General features: G+C 38.0%; 1 protein-coding gene across 1 annotated transcript in view; it reads right to left on the bottom strand.

The window, feature by feature from the left end:
* Window positions 1–550: 550 nt before the first annotated feature.
* Window positions 551–14,995, bottom strand: part of LOC131246860 (mannosyl-oligosaccharide glucosidase GCS1) — a 40,267-nt gene continuing 25,822 nt past the window's right edge. Inside the window, exons 9-22 of the mRNA XM_058247308.1 lie at window positions 14,605–14,712; window positions 11,441–11,562; window positions 11,129–11,236; window positions 10,944–11,017; window positions 9,260–9,385; window positions 7,300–7,367; window positions 4,900–5,049; window positions 4,761–4,811; window positions 4,365–4,421; window positions 3,737–3,889; window positions 3,174–3,265; window positions 1,387–1,496; window positions 1,216–1,279; window positions 551–877 (exon numbers count right to left, since the gene is read on the bottom strand). Coding sequence (XP_058103291.1) covers window positions 739–877; window positions 1,216–1,279; window positions 1,387–1,496; window positions 3,174–3,265; window positions 3,737–3,889; window positions 4,365–4,421; window positions 4,761–4,811; window positions 4,900–5,049; window positions 7,300–7,367; window positions 9,260–9,385; window positions 10,944–11,017; window positions 11,129–11,236; window positions 11,441–11,562; window positions 14,605–14,712 — 1,422 coding nt within the window. The 3' untranslated portion in view covers window positions 551–738. The remainder of the gene's footprint in view (window positions 878–1,215; window positions 1,280–1,386; window positions 1,497–3,173; window positions 3,266–3,736; window positions 3,890–4,364; window positions 4,422–4,760; window positions 4,812–4,899; window positions 5,050–7,299; window positions 7,368–9,259; window positions 9,386–10,943; window positions 11,018–11,128; window positions 11,237–11,440; window positions 11,563–14,604; window positions 14,713–14,995) is intronic.

Below are 14,995 nucleotides of genomic sequence, written 5' to 3'. Positions count from 1 at the left end.
CGATGGCTAAAAGGAAGCTGTGACAAATTTCAGTAGGCAAAACCCATGAGAATTAGCAACTTTTGGGGGTATTATCTACCTCTGCTGTGGCCCACAACTCGGATGTCTGGGCACACCCGCCAACCATACAGTGTACACAAACAAAGTGAAGCAGCACGCCCACAATCCGAATTAGTGGTCTGACTGAATCTCCACCATACATGACACGTGGTACACGAGCAATAGTTCATCCGGTGGGCCCAAGCATGCACAGCCTACAAGCCACTCCAACAATAGCCTGTAAGAGGGATGTTAAAAAGCAAAAAGGAATGAATGGGAAAAACCAAAATCAACCAATGATTCCAGATTCAGTTGTATGTTCATCCAACCAGTGAGAATGTCGGGCGATAACCCATGTGCATTAGAGCTCATTGAATGTTCTGATTGCCTAACAAAGTACATGGTAAAGACTGAATGAGGCACTGGGGGTGAGCTACCGATCCTTTTCTTTTTGGACAATTGTCTTGGAAAAAAGAGCAATCCTATGTAGATTTTCTTCTTCTTCTTCTTCTTCTTTTTTGGTAAATTACCAGAGAACTGATTTGATAGCATCTTTCCTGTGGTCATGTTCCTACTTCAGCACCAAAAAAATATTACAAAATCTTGTGCACTGATGAAGAATTATAGATGGGATTGTGTTTTCATTCACACAACGCCATAATTAGAAGGGTAAAAAAAGTAAGGGGAGGGGTTTAGATCTCAATAGGCTTCTGCCATCATCAGAAGAACAAGGGAAGTCCAACCAGTAAATGGCCGTCCACCTTTCCCCTTTCCCTTGTTCTTTTCTTCATATTGTTCCCACAAATATCCAGTCTGGAAATAGTTATGAACGACGTTCCTGTCCCACAAAACAAGGAAAAGAGTAAAACATACAGGATGCAGAGCAATTTGTAGGAGGAAAGCTACTAATTGCAAATGAGCTTCCATGAGCACTCTTGCAAGGTCTGTGGCCCAGAAAATAGGCTGGTAGGGTGATTTCTGGGCCCCATTCCATTTGGGCCATGGCACCATGTATGGCAGAGAACCGGTGGGTGGTGGTCAGGGTTTTATACACATTGACCACATGTCCCAATGGGAGCTTTTGTGCAATTATGGCTGCAGAAGGTCTCGAGGAAATATCATTGCACCCAAGTTCTAGATTCTGGCATGTCAGCAGTCATTAACAAGTGCGTGTACCCGATTATGTTTTTCCTCAGTTCCTTGTAGATCCCACTTGCTTTGACTTTATAGGGTCCTTCCTCTGCAAACAGTGTAAATTATATGTGAAAAAGGCTATCAGATGAATACTCCGCTCACCTTCACCCTTCTTTAATTACATCACCATTGTTATTATACTTAGTTTAGTACCTTGGGAGTAATGGTGGAGAGCTGAAAGAATCATGTAATTCATGTTTATCCAAATGGGGCCTCTCCAATAAGGCGGGTCATGCTCCGTGTTGCGTTTCATATACAGTGAGCTGCAAAGAAAGGGAACTAAGCTTTTGGCACCAGGTCATTAAAATAATTTTAAAAAATGAAAAATAAAATAAAATAGCATCATTCATTAAGATACTGAAAAACTGAAAAACTTCTACATCAGATCAGAACAGTAAGATGGCTGCAGTTTAAGAATATCTACTTCTAAGTTCGATGCTCGCATTGACAGTTTTGACATTTATAGAAGGGATAAAACAGAGGAGATGAAGAATTGAGAATTTGGAAATGGCAAGAATTAAAGATTGTTCATCATCATCTACTCTGTTGAACTGTTGCATATTTCCATCTTTCACATGAACCAATCTTATGACATCTGTGCCCAAGAAATAGCTTCATTTCCAAGTATTCATTGAGGGGGTCCAAATCTGCCGGTTCTTCATCCTTTTCATGAAATTTGCCACTTTAATTCACCCAAATCCACTGGTTTGGTTTGGAGCTCCCAATCCTTAAGTTCAATAAAAATTTGCTTGCTAGTTCAGAGCTTGCAAGATGTAGAATTCGCAAAGGCTTGAAAGTTTGGGCTTGAGAAGACTTGAACACATGAATCCTGTTTCACCAAAAATCCCAAGGGCCTGTCTTCGGTAATTTGAAAAAGCTTTTATATCCCTTCCCACAACCTCTGTCCAAGTCCTCTTTAGTCTCTCTTGTCCTCCTTTCAGGCCATATCCAAGTCCACTCTCTCTCTTGGCTCCCCATACACATCCATTTTACCATGTCCTGAATTTCTAGCTTTCATGGATCATATCTGCCATGTCCCTGTCACAACTACACTTTCTGCAGCCCTCGTAATTTAGATAAGGATTGGTTGAAGCTTTGCAGGATTTGTTGCTTTGGCCACCTTCACTTCCTCCCTAAGAATCCCATTCATGTCACATGCTTGTTTGCAGCAACCTATCTAAGAGTCCCCTACAGATTTCTGTAGTCTTCATATATATATATATATATATATATATATATCCAGTTTATAAGAAACCGTTTCCTAATGCTACACATTTCTTGAGAATTTTTTCTTCTTTGGTAGCTAAGTTGGGCTTGAACACAAGAGGCTAAGGTTGAATCCAAAGGCATCTTCCATTCGGACTTACCCACTTCTTGGGCATATACACGGATTTAGAATGGCCGTAGTCTAGGGTTCAGAACTATGCTCTTCCTGTTTTTGATGGTTTGTTTTAGCATCATGATACAACACGAAAACAAAGCTTCATTTCAGTTTGAAGTCTTTCCTTCACTGAAATCAGCAATGGCGCGTGGTTAGGTTTCTGATACTTTTGAGGAATTGATTCAGCAGATAGAGCCATTTACCCTTGAGTGATGTTGTAGTCATTAACTCAGCAGATAGAGCTTGCCAATGAAAGCATCCTCATAACCCATGACACATCATCATCATCATCATCATCGCCTTATCCCAACTATTTGTGGCCGGCTTTGTAAGCTACCAGCACATCATTCTTCATACTCCAAAATCAGATAGTGTGCTTATTGTATAAGAAAATGATAGCAAAGGATGCAAAGGATGATCGATGCAGTTAAATAAAAAAGAGACCCATCAAAGAAATCAAACAAGGGAACAAAGGAAAGAAGGTCATATCAAACTATTATCAATAAGCAATTGCTAACTATTTTCAGTAACAGAAGGGAATGTTGAACTCCCAAATGACCTTGTTTTGGAGAGAGAACGAATCCCGTAGCTTGTCCATAAGGTGCTCTGGTTGAAAATGAGGTCAAGCTGTTTTTCTAGGATCCCAGATGCCTGTATGATGTAGCATGGTGAACAGAATATTGTGACCAAGCTGAACAGAATAATGCTAATTGCAAGTGCCCATCTACAAATGCCAACTTCAGGTGCCACATGAGCCAAAGTTGGATGTGATATACAGTTTGTTCATAAGACAGGGCCTGTTGAGATTAAACCTACTTGTGAGATAGTTCCACTGATCAAGTGGGCCACAAATATATACTAATGTGGACCTCTGGTTATCCCTCCTTACTGTTATTTCATACGCATACCTGGAAGAGTGACCGGTCATATTTTTGGAGTAAGGTGCACCACGGGGCCCACATGATGAATTTCCAAATCTCACATATATGCCATGTGGGTGCATGAGGCACTTGTGTTTGGACTCTGCAGGTGGACGTTGGCAAGTAGCTTTCCTTTAATTGTTATATTTGAGCAGATTTTGTTTTCATCCAGGGATTGCCACAGATTCCAGCTGGCACTTACTGGTGGAATGACCCGCATCATGAATGGGAAAAGACTGACATAACCGACATGGGGAACTAGTCTCAACTGTGGCTTTTCTGCTACCTCCCTGAGAAGCACTCGATTTGCATGATTTCCTCCCGACACCTTCACTTCATGCCATCTCAAGCGCACCTAGAAATTATACACCACAGATACAACAATTATTCAGAATATGACCAAAAGAACATCTTCTGTCCTGGGAATCACTAAACATCAGCTTCTCATCTTTTAGCCATCAAACATCTCGTCAGTTCTACTGGATCCAGTAGCGCACTAATAGGATGGATTTTAGAAGGGGTTTCTCTTTAGGATCCACTCCAGCTCTAGAAATTGATATATAGTGTGCCACAAGTTTCATTATTCTCACTCGTCAACAATATTTACCTTCTCTAGAGACTAGGAAGCAAGCTGAGTACAGCAAAGTCGTTCTGTTCTTTGACTATAAGGAAAATTTGTGAATAATTTCTCTACAAGCCCTCTGTCTCTTTCAAAACTTCGTGAATAATTTCTCTACAACCCATCTTTCTTTCTTTTTTTCTCAGTCAGTGAATTGTCTACAGTCAATAACCATACAAAATGTTGACAAGTTCTGTGAGTACAGGAGTACCTTCTCAGTGTGGTTCCCAAAGTCAAAATAAGCTCCAGTAACCTCATCAAGGTGCATCTGCCAAGACAGCTACATCATTCAGTACTACAGCCCAGAAATATTAAACAAGTGGCAGATGAACAAGATTTTATGATGATGTGTCCATGGGTTAGAAGTATTCCTATATAAATTTTAGGGCCTGTTTGTTTAGAGAAAAAACCCTGAAAAACCTCGGAAAAAGAATACAAATTCCCTTAATGTGAACATCATTCCCCCCCCCCCCCCCCCAAACAAATATGTGAATGACAACTGTGCTGAGAGTAAACAGATTAGTGCAGTTAGAAATAACTACCAAGAAGAAGATAGAAATACAAAAAGGAAACACAATGATGACAGAGGACAACAGGTGATGGTTACCTGATTGAGAACCTCAAAGTCTGATAGCTGTTTAGCCATTGAGTAATACCCCTGCATTGATTGAAGCCCAATGCCTATGAATATGAAAGACCAATATTCAAAGTTCAAACATGTTAAATCTACTTCCTCACTATCATACCTTATCTAAACCATCTTTCATTCCAAGCAGCTCTACAATGGAATGCATGCAATCTGCTGCAAGAAGCATCCAGCATCTTAGATCCAAGTGGCGCTCATCCTCGCTTGGGTGTGATGCACGCGGGTAGTCATCCAACCCAGAGGACAGTGTCTTGATGAGTACCAAAACCAAAAGTTAAGAGGATCTTCGAAAATAACAAGAACAAGTTGGTATGTGACTGGTGCTATTGGGCCTACCATGACATCAGTAACTCGAGGCATGAAACTAGTGCTAGTTGGCCCAATATTGCGTTGGTTAAGGGTGGCAAATGGCAATGGACCAGGTAGCCCCAAACAGGTACCCAAGCCTGGCACGACACGAGCCAGGTATGGGTCTAGCAAAATGGGTGCAGGTATGGGCTTGGTTATTAATTTATAAGACTGATTAGCAATTGGGCTGGGTGTGCATACCCTGCCCATACCTAAACCTGGCTACTAATTAATAATAACAATTTTTAATTCACAGAGCTATAGAAAAAGAGGCAAGTTCCTGTACAGCGTTGTAGGATAAGCTTATTCCACAACACTTTGCATGTGAGACCCATGTGGTATGTGGAGTGTGTACACCATCCAACCTGTTGATTGGTTTGGGTAGTGTGTATGCCGTCCAACCCATCCAGCAAGGTCAGATCACCATGAAAGTGGGATGCCCAATCATGACTGGTTTTTGTTTTGAGTTATTTAATCTAAAATAGCATGTTTCCATGCTATTTTTTTAATGTCTTTAAAGAGAAGTTCATAAATTTTCAATCTCTACTTCAAAAAAATAACATGGTGAAGTAACCACTATTTTTTGAGTTAATGGTTACTTTTTTCTGAAAATTCCAATCATAAAATGGGTACCAAATGCCCTACTGGGTGCCCCACACCCTAATAGGTACAAGTATGGGTACCCATTTTAGGCCCACAGGATGTGGGTATGGGTGCAGTGCCTGATGGCATGTATGAGCATGGGTAGCCTTAAACCCGAACAGAATCCAATGCATTGCCAATTAGCCACCCTTATTGTTGACTATTTGATAAGAAAACAATGAAGATCATTCAAACTTTTAGAAAATGAGTGTGCCAAAATGCAAATTTGCGTTGCTTATGAATTCATAGCGATAAAGGAATAAAGGCTTCACAAAATTTTCAAAACAAAATTTCAAAACAATATTACATCACTGGCTAGGGTTGCAGTTTTCATGTTGATCGAACCATAATTTTGTCTGCTTTCTTTCCTGTCTCTTAAAACTGAATTATAATTTTTGTTGGTCCTGGAGTCCGATAAACTCAGAAAAACACCTTGAACTTCATTTGCTATTTTGAGCTTTGTGTTTTTGGTTCCATTCTCAAAACTTAATGTTAATTTTCAAGATGTTAATTTGTAATTTTTTATAGCACTGTTACAATCGGAACACTTCATGAACTATAGACATACACGGTCACGGAGAATAACGGTTTCTTCTATGAACTAAAAATGCCCAAATTTTCTTCTTCTTCTTTTTTTTTTTTGGAGAACTGAGAATTATTGATTTCCAAAAATATCAATACAATGCATAGCAAGACTCTAACATATTTGAACCTCTAATCGCATAGACCACATACAATCCATATAACAATGCATAAAGATAGACCCACAAGAACTATAGTCTACAATTCCCGCAATGTTACCACTTACCACACTCTTCCAACTCCCTGAAAAATCAGCTTTCAACCAGGCTCAAAATTCCTATTTTACTAGTTCCCAGCTTACAATCAAATATTAAATCCTTCTACTAATGATATCAGTAGATGAAAACTAAGTTTGAATATCCTATTATTTCTCTCCTTCCAAAGACCCCATAAAATTGCAAGAACTTTGAGAGACCACATTTGAATGCTAGTATTTAGTATCTCAACAACTACCACACCGGTGGGACTAGGAGGCTTCCTGTTAATTAGACTAAAGAGGAAAAGGTAGAGAGCAAGTGATCTCAGGAAACTGCCCAAGTATCCACCTGATACCACCATTTCTTTCAAAGAATGACCATATTCTTTTCTTTCCTTCGTACCTTGACCAATCAACCAAGGATGTAGAAGTCCACTTTCTTTTTGGGGTCTTTATTTGAATTGATGTGCTCATCTTAATTGGTTTCAATGTCTTCTAAATGAGAAAGCAAAGATCCATTTACTCGTACAAGGGAAAGAGGGTTCACCCAATGTTCATTGTATTCCAAAAATGAGGTTGCTACAATTTCTAAGTAACACATAAAGCTCCTGCACATAGAACTACATATGACAAAAGACAAGTAACATCTTAACAATTTCAATGGATAAATGATCCAGCCAAGAAATCTTTGTACAACATTTCAATAGAATTTGAAAGTTCATTAAAGAAAACCTTTGGGTTCAGCTCACGAGCAGTCACGTTGTCTCTCCCATGCCAGTAAAAGGTCCCAGCTTCCTTCCCTGGGAGTCAAAACATGGACCCATTTGTCAAGATTGGAAAGTAATGTAGTATTGAAACTAATCTGAGCACAGGTCCAATGAGCTCACATCAAGAGCTAAAATGATCATAAAATGCACGTACTCCACATGAGCTATCGGTTTGATGAGACTTCAAACTACCAATCTTTTTTTTTTTCTTTGGACTACATTGGTTCAGGCAAGATCGAAACTAGTACATCATTGAGACTGGAAAGGAAGTCCTCCCTCTAGTGGGGGTGTCTACTAAACAGCTCACATAATGAGCTGGATGTGCAATCCTTGGATTCACTGATATATATCTCTGACACCTCCATGTCAAATCATATCAGTTTCAGTTTCAGTTTGCAGTTAAGAGATTCTAACTCATTCTTGAGCACATGTAGCAGTCGTTTCTGGTTTTTCTACGAGACTTCAATCTACATTACTCCTTGTTATCTGCTTGCTGGAACAGTCACTTGCTGGGAGTTCAGCATTTCTCTGCCTAAATTGTAGAACAGTTGCGGGAAATTCAATTTCCAGATTGTCCTGGGTAATACTTCCACCAAATAAGACCTTTTAGGTAAAGAGTTGAAAATTCAACACCCATTACATATTCTCTTATCACCAAAAGGGAGATTACAATAAGGTGAAAGATACACCATTTGAGTAGATGCTGAAAGAGAAAATCAGTTGTCAGACCTTCTCTTTAAAGAAAAAAAAAAGTTAACTAATAACAACTGGAAGAAACATAATAGACTAAGTGCATTGCTAAAAATATGAGATTTGAAAGGAACAGTATTTTATCAATTTTTACAAGTTAAAAAGAATCATCATTATCATAGCCTTCTCCAGCTTACATGTCAAATGAATGGCATTTAAAATAAAAAATCAAAAATAAAAACCCTATAAAGAACTAGATAATATAGATGGCAGTGAAGTTGTAGAACTGCTCTAATGTTAAAAGATAGTGAAGATGGACAGCAATGTATATAACTTCCAGACACTGAGGTCAGGCATGATGTTACCAATCCAGCAAAAGGTATGATGTATTGAGTAGATATAGGAATGAAAACACCAACCCACAAACTGGAGTACTGGTAATACCATTGTTGCCGTGCAGCCCAACTTTCACTTTCCTTAAATTGCTGCTTGTACATAATTACATCCCAGGTAAATGGTATCAATACCATCTGAAGTGCAAGTACTAACTGCCCCGTGCTTTACTTTTGAGTCAAAATGTAAATTCTCCGTTCTTTTCCCCATTAGATCGGTATGATATATTGTGTTCCACACAAGATTATTTTTTAATTTCTAATATAGGAATAATATTCCCATGAAACTTACAAAATCATAACATGCATTTGCTGCTAAATTGCATTTCGGAACTGATGCTGAGATATTCTAATCCCTAATTGGAAGGTAAGAACAACAATTTTCATAAGTATCTCCAAAAATGAATGTGAAAATACATTAGTTGTCATATAATGATATCATGCATTCCAATATTCAAAAGACTAGCAAAACGACATCAGCAAAAAACTTACCAGCCTGTGTAGTATTGAACCATTTGAACCATGCTTCGAGGCGAACAAAAGCCCTATTTAAGAAGGCAGAAATCTGCTCGCTTTCTCTGACAGTAAACTTGTTGCTCTTTGAGCCCCTAACTAACTCTGAAAGAAGAAACTCTCCATTTATATGAAACTAGGATTTCACTTATGGCAGATAACCTCTCATTTGAGCATGCAAGGAATAGATTCAAAATTCTGAGATATTGTGACAGAATACAAGAGAAAAAATATTAGTATTGCTTAAAAATTAAAATCCAGACAGTTGGACTCATTTGGACCGAAACCCCCCAATTTAGTGGACAACTGCTTTCTTTTAAAAAAGGAAACCAGCTTGTGTAGTATTGAACCATTTGAACCATGCTTCGAGGCGAACGAAAGCCCTATTTAAGAAGGCAGAAATCTGCTCGCTTTCTCTGACAGTAAACTTGTTGCTCTTTGAGCCCCTAACTAGCTCTGAAAGAAGAAACTCTCCATTTATATGAAACTAGGATTTCACTTATGGCAGATAACCTCTCATTTGAGCATGCAAGGAATAGATTCAAAATTCTGAGATTTTGTGATAGAATACAAGAGAAAAAAATATTAGTATTGCTTAAAAATTAAAATCCAGACAGTTGGACTCATTTGGACCGAAACCCCCCAATTAAGTGGACAACTGCTTTCTTTTAAAAAAGGAAACTAAGCCAGTCAAAGCTTAAATCCACAACTTCTAGTTGAAAATGAAGCACTCTGACCACTCCACTAACAGCAGTTCACTTGCTAATTCTTCTTCTTAACTTTTCCTTTTTCTTTTTTCTTCTTACGAGTAGTTTACGAAGATCTTAAGACTAAGTAGGTCTCTGGCCCAAATGCACCAGAGAAGACCGTACCAGTTGGACCCATAATCAGACCGAACCACCCACAAAAATGGGTTGAGGTCTCGTCCAGTTTTTAAAACATTGAACTCAGTTAAAGATTATTTTTTTCAGTCTTACAATCTTTAGAAGATATAGTTAAAATAGTATCAGCTACACAAATAAAACATACACCAAGAGACGGAGAAAAGGAAGAATTAAGCCACTGGTTAAAATTGAAATTCATAAAAAAATAATAAATAAAAAATCTTGATATATTGACTATATCTATCAATTTCTTGACCAAAATATAAAAAGACAATTCAAGCACATCCCACATCTGATTATGTGCATGCATCCCAGTTCCAATAGAACAGTGGTCTGCTTTTTATTGATAAAATATTATTCTACTAACATTTATGCATGCGCCCTTCATGCTTAACTGAGTGAGTAGCTCACCCTAAAGATATGGCAGCTATCCCTCAAGTACAATTTGACATGTGATGATAGTAGATTTCACCTTCTACATCCTAAGAAAACAATCTGCTCATCCTATTTTGCATGTCAAATGGATCAATATTGTATCAACTCTATTGACTTAATTTCTGCTTCTTCTTTCTTTGTTTTTTAATCCAAATTTGGTGGATTGGGGTGGACTCTTTTTAACATATTTCTTTCACTTTGAGATCAACTAAAAGGAGAAATGAACCAGTACTTTCAAGGAATGAATAATTATAAGTTCTTCTAGTGTTCTGTCTTTTCCATTTTTTTCTTTTTTTATTTCTCTTCTCGCTAAGTTTCCATTTTTTTCTACCCTTTTTTTTTAAAAAAATATGAAAAATCCATGGTTTAGCACTAGGACAAGAAACAACTATCTTGATCCATGTTGGAAATGTATGATTTTCACTCAACAACATCGACAGAAATAGTGTTAATGAAGAGGCTCCAAAACCCCAAAACTGCACACCACAAACATGCACTAACTGGGAGTACAACAAACACCCAGATCCATAGCTCAATTGGCAGACTGAGTGGAGATACCTCGTTTCAACACTTGAGGTCTTGGTATCGATCCCTAACGGGGGTGGCTAACATGGAGTGTGTGTGTACTAACAAGCTAACCCAAAAAAAAAAAAAACTGGAAGTACAACAATACAAATGTAAATGATAAACCTTACCATGTAAAACTAGGAATAAAGTTGGAGGATTTCCATTAGTTGGAAGTTGAGGAACAAATTCCTCTGGAACTTTACTGCACATATTCCAGAAAAAGTGTATCTGTAATTTATATAAACTGTGATAGGATAAAACATTTGTATTTACTGCTCAAACAGGCACTTTGATGCAAGCTAGCATAGATTACCTTAGGGCTTCAGCACCCAATATCTGCTCACGTGGAATCCATCCATCAACATTCATCAGATCTAACCAGTGTCCAATGATATCCAAGCAAATACCAATATCCCAGCGCCTTCTCAAGAGAGAGAGTCCAGAACACATGCACATTTGCATAATCCAGGCATTTGATAAGAATATGGCATTAACAATGAAACCAGTTCATGCAATAACAGGTGCATGAATCTGTTCTTAAAGAGCATGTAACGAAATCGAGTGCCTGAGAAAGAAAGCAAAAACACTGTGAACCAATTTAGGCAATATCAATCAAACAACTAACCAAATGAGCAGCTGGTGGAAACCCTCATCCCACAAAAATCCTCTTGGAAATAAGGATCGACTTGGAACTGCAGAGTAAAGCGCAGCAGGCCAATAAGAAACATACTCATTGCTGTTTTCAAGCTGCAAGAGAGAAATTATCCAAAAATTATTTGAAAGGAATGCATGTAAACAACACCTAATTTTAAAAACTACAAAGAACATTTTCAACGGGGAACAATGAATAATACATACAGGCAACTTGTAAACCACAAGATGAATAAGAAATGGCGCACAAATATATAGAACCACTTAAACATCAAATAGTGACCCAGTAAAGCAATGGATACTGCAGTTGTGTCTACAAAATGATCTAAATAAGTTCTGTTGAGAATGAATAGAGGTTGTTAACTTCTATGATTCAACGTAAGATTTAGATGACTTCTATAGCATTCTTTAGAAACATTTGTAGGAACTTCCATGCTGAAAGACGGGAAGGGACGAGAGACATAATATGAGGAACATAATGTACACATCAAATCTGGTCAATCTAATCTTTTCAAATAAAATTATTTTTTATTAATTTTCAAATTCTTTTAATTAAGAATATTTATTTTAAAATTTTCAAAAAAATCTGGCAATCTGTAGATCAGCCTCCAAACACTCTAGTGTGATTTTTTCAACCATTAATTGCAAGTTACATGGGTGAAATGGAGCAAATTTTGGATTTCCTCAATTTCCCCCAATTTTCCCAAATTCAAAAATAAGTCAAAACCCTTGATTGAGTACGCAAAACATGCAAAATCATGAATTATGAACTTCATTCCACTGATTCCAAGGAATTTAAACAAGAAAAAACTGTTCAAATTTGCAAAAACTCACAAATTTGGGTTCCGGTACTGCATGCTCTTCAATCTCAATTTCCACTAACAAATCCCCTTTCCTCTCCATACAATTGAAAAGGATTGGTCAAAATTTCCTTATAAATGTAATGGAATTTTTATTTTTTATTTTAAATATCTTTAGAAGTTTTTGGCAAATTTTTCAATATTTTCACAAAAGGGACTGACACACTTATGGTATCATCAATACATTGTGCTAAATTGTGATATATCGATCAATACTGTGAAGTTTTTCAACTAAAGCCCAGTATCATATTGGTATTGCCCGATATCGGCCAATATTATTGATACTGCAATCATTGGCTCTGATTATACTTCCTACATATCACTTGGTAGAAGGATGGCATACAAACGTACCTAATGGGTCCTCGTCACAAACAGAAGTGTCCATCAAAATAATGGGTCCTTGTCATAAATAGAACTGTCCATCTATTTATGACAAGGACCCATTATTATTGATACTGCAATCATTGGCTCTGTGGAAGTACGTTGCTCCTCCAAGGATAGTGGCTTTCGGTTGGCTAGCAGGTAGAAAGAAGATTCTTACAATTGACAATCTCAAGCGCAGAGGGATGATTATTCCGAACATCTGTCAGTGTTGTATGCGAGATGCAGAAAAGGTCGACCATCTCCTTCTCCACTGTTCGTTTATTCAATCGGTTTGGGCTGGGATTTTTCGCTCCTTTCACATTTCTTGGTGTATGCCAGAGAAGATTGACGTTTTGCTATCAGCGTGGCACGGTGTGCATATTGGCAAATCCAAGACAAAGCTTTGGAGAATGGCGCTTCTAGCGGTCTGGTGGTTTGTGTGGGAAGAGCGAAACAATCGCTGCTTTCGGGACATGGCAAATTCTGCTGATTTTGTTCGGTCTAAGGCAAAAAATGCAATCATTGAGTGGGCTGCCAATGTTGCCTCCCTACTAGATAGCGATCTTCTATTTCTAGGTTTCTAGTTTCCGTTCTGCTATCTCAGCGGATCATTTTGTTTCTGTTTTCTGCTTTTTCCTTCTTAATGAATCGTCATCTTTCAAAATAAAAATAAAAATAAATAGAAGTGTCCATCAAAATAACACCATGTACTATTTGACCCAAGAAAGTGGTCCTAAGGGGACGTGTTATTTGATGCAACAAAATATGCAGCATGCATACAAAAATTTAATGAATATTGGAAGCATCATGGAAAATCAAGCAGTCTAGACATACATAATCATCTTAGCCCTTATTTGCAACAATTTGGGATTTGCTTGTAAATGATTACTGGCCCCCCAGAGATCAATCTTCCTCTTTTACCTGGGCTCTCAAAACCAGCCATGGCAAAGGCTCACATTGACAGCATCCACACATGCCAGCATGGTCTCACCAAGCATTGACCCTCGTGCAAGCCGGAACACCGGTTTGTCTCAAATCGAGATTTTGGAGATCAAATTCTACAGGCCAGAATGCCAAGAATGTTTTGAATCGAGATCACTAAAAATCCAGATTTGAAGAAGCTTGAACATATAGTCTCCAAAAGAGGAGGAGAAGGTAAAATCTGGAAGAGATCTAGAAACCAATACTTAGATACAGGACAACACATGCTAAAGATAATTTTACTTCTTAGAAGCATTCATCATCATAACATCATAAAGAGAATTACACACCAAGAAGAGATCATATAGCATTTATAATAATAAAAAAAAGCCCCAACCCTTAAGCACTCTTCTATAGTAGCCCATATGCAGGATGGGATTTTAGACTTCCTTTTATTTAAAACATTAAAACAAAAGCAACTAAGCAAGCACTTCTTCCTCCCTCGACTTTTCTCTTTATTTGAAACCTTAAAACAAAAGCAACTAAGCAAGCACTTCTTCCTCCCTCAACTTTTCTCTTTATTTGAAACATCAAAACAAAAGCAACTAAGCACTTCCTTCTCTTGCATTGGTGGTCATGTGGGGGTCACACATGCAATCATGTGGGATCCACATGTGGGTTGGGGCTTTGCTAGCATCAGCTGGCCAGCCAAATTATTACACAGACCCAAAGGGCAAGTGATTAAAGAAGAGTCATGGAGGGGCAGTTGCCTGCCAAACCACTAACCGCGAAGAGTACAGACTCCAGATATACAAGATTCTCATCCTCAAGCAACAAGATAATATAGTGGCTTCTCATTAATGTACTGCACTTGCTTTAGTTGAGGGATACCACACGAGATGCCGCAAAGCAACATGCTAATAGCATATCATATACTCAACTTCACAAGAAGAAATCTAACTGAAGCAAATCTATCATAACTCAATTAACTTACATTTGAATCTTTCGAAAGGGCAATTTTTGATTGGCCATAGAAGTAGCCAATGCCACCCAGCAAATTTCCGATAGCAGCCCTACCAACAACCATAGATTCAGAATTAACCTGAACATGTGATAAGATGATTTCAGAACTATCATATGTAAGGCAGATAAAAGTCCAGCAATGAGGTGCACTTTGAATGGTTTTATGATAGCTTATAAGCAAATTTGGCCATCCTCACAAACAGATAGCAACGAGAAAATAGATCCGCATCAAAAAGCAGTTCCAAGAACTAAAAGGAAATAGTGCATAACTGTCATACTTTCTAAGAATTAAAGAAATAGGGCATAACTTTCATATTCCAGAAAATATAAACGCACAGTGAAGAACAAAACAGAAACATGCT

Source organism: Magnolia sinica, chromosome 5 (genome assembly GCF_029962835.1).
Source record: "Magnolia sinica isolate HGM2019 chromosome 5, MsV1, whole genome shotgun sequence".
Lineage (NCBI taxonomy): Eukaryota > Viridiplantae > Streptophyta > Magnoliopsida > Magnoliales > Magnoliaceae > Magnolia > Magnolia sinica.
The sequence above is the reverse complement of the archived record's forward strand: the minus strand, read 5'-3'. Positions and strand labels throughout refer to the sequence as shown.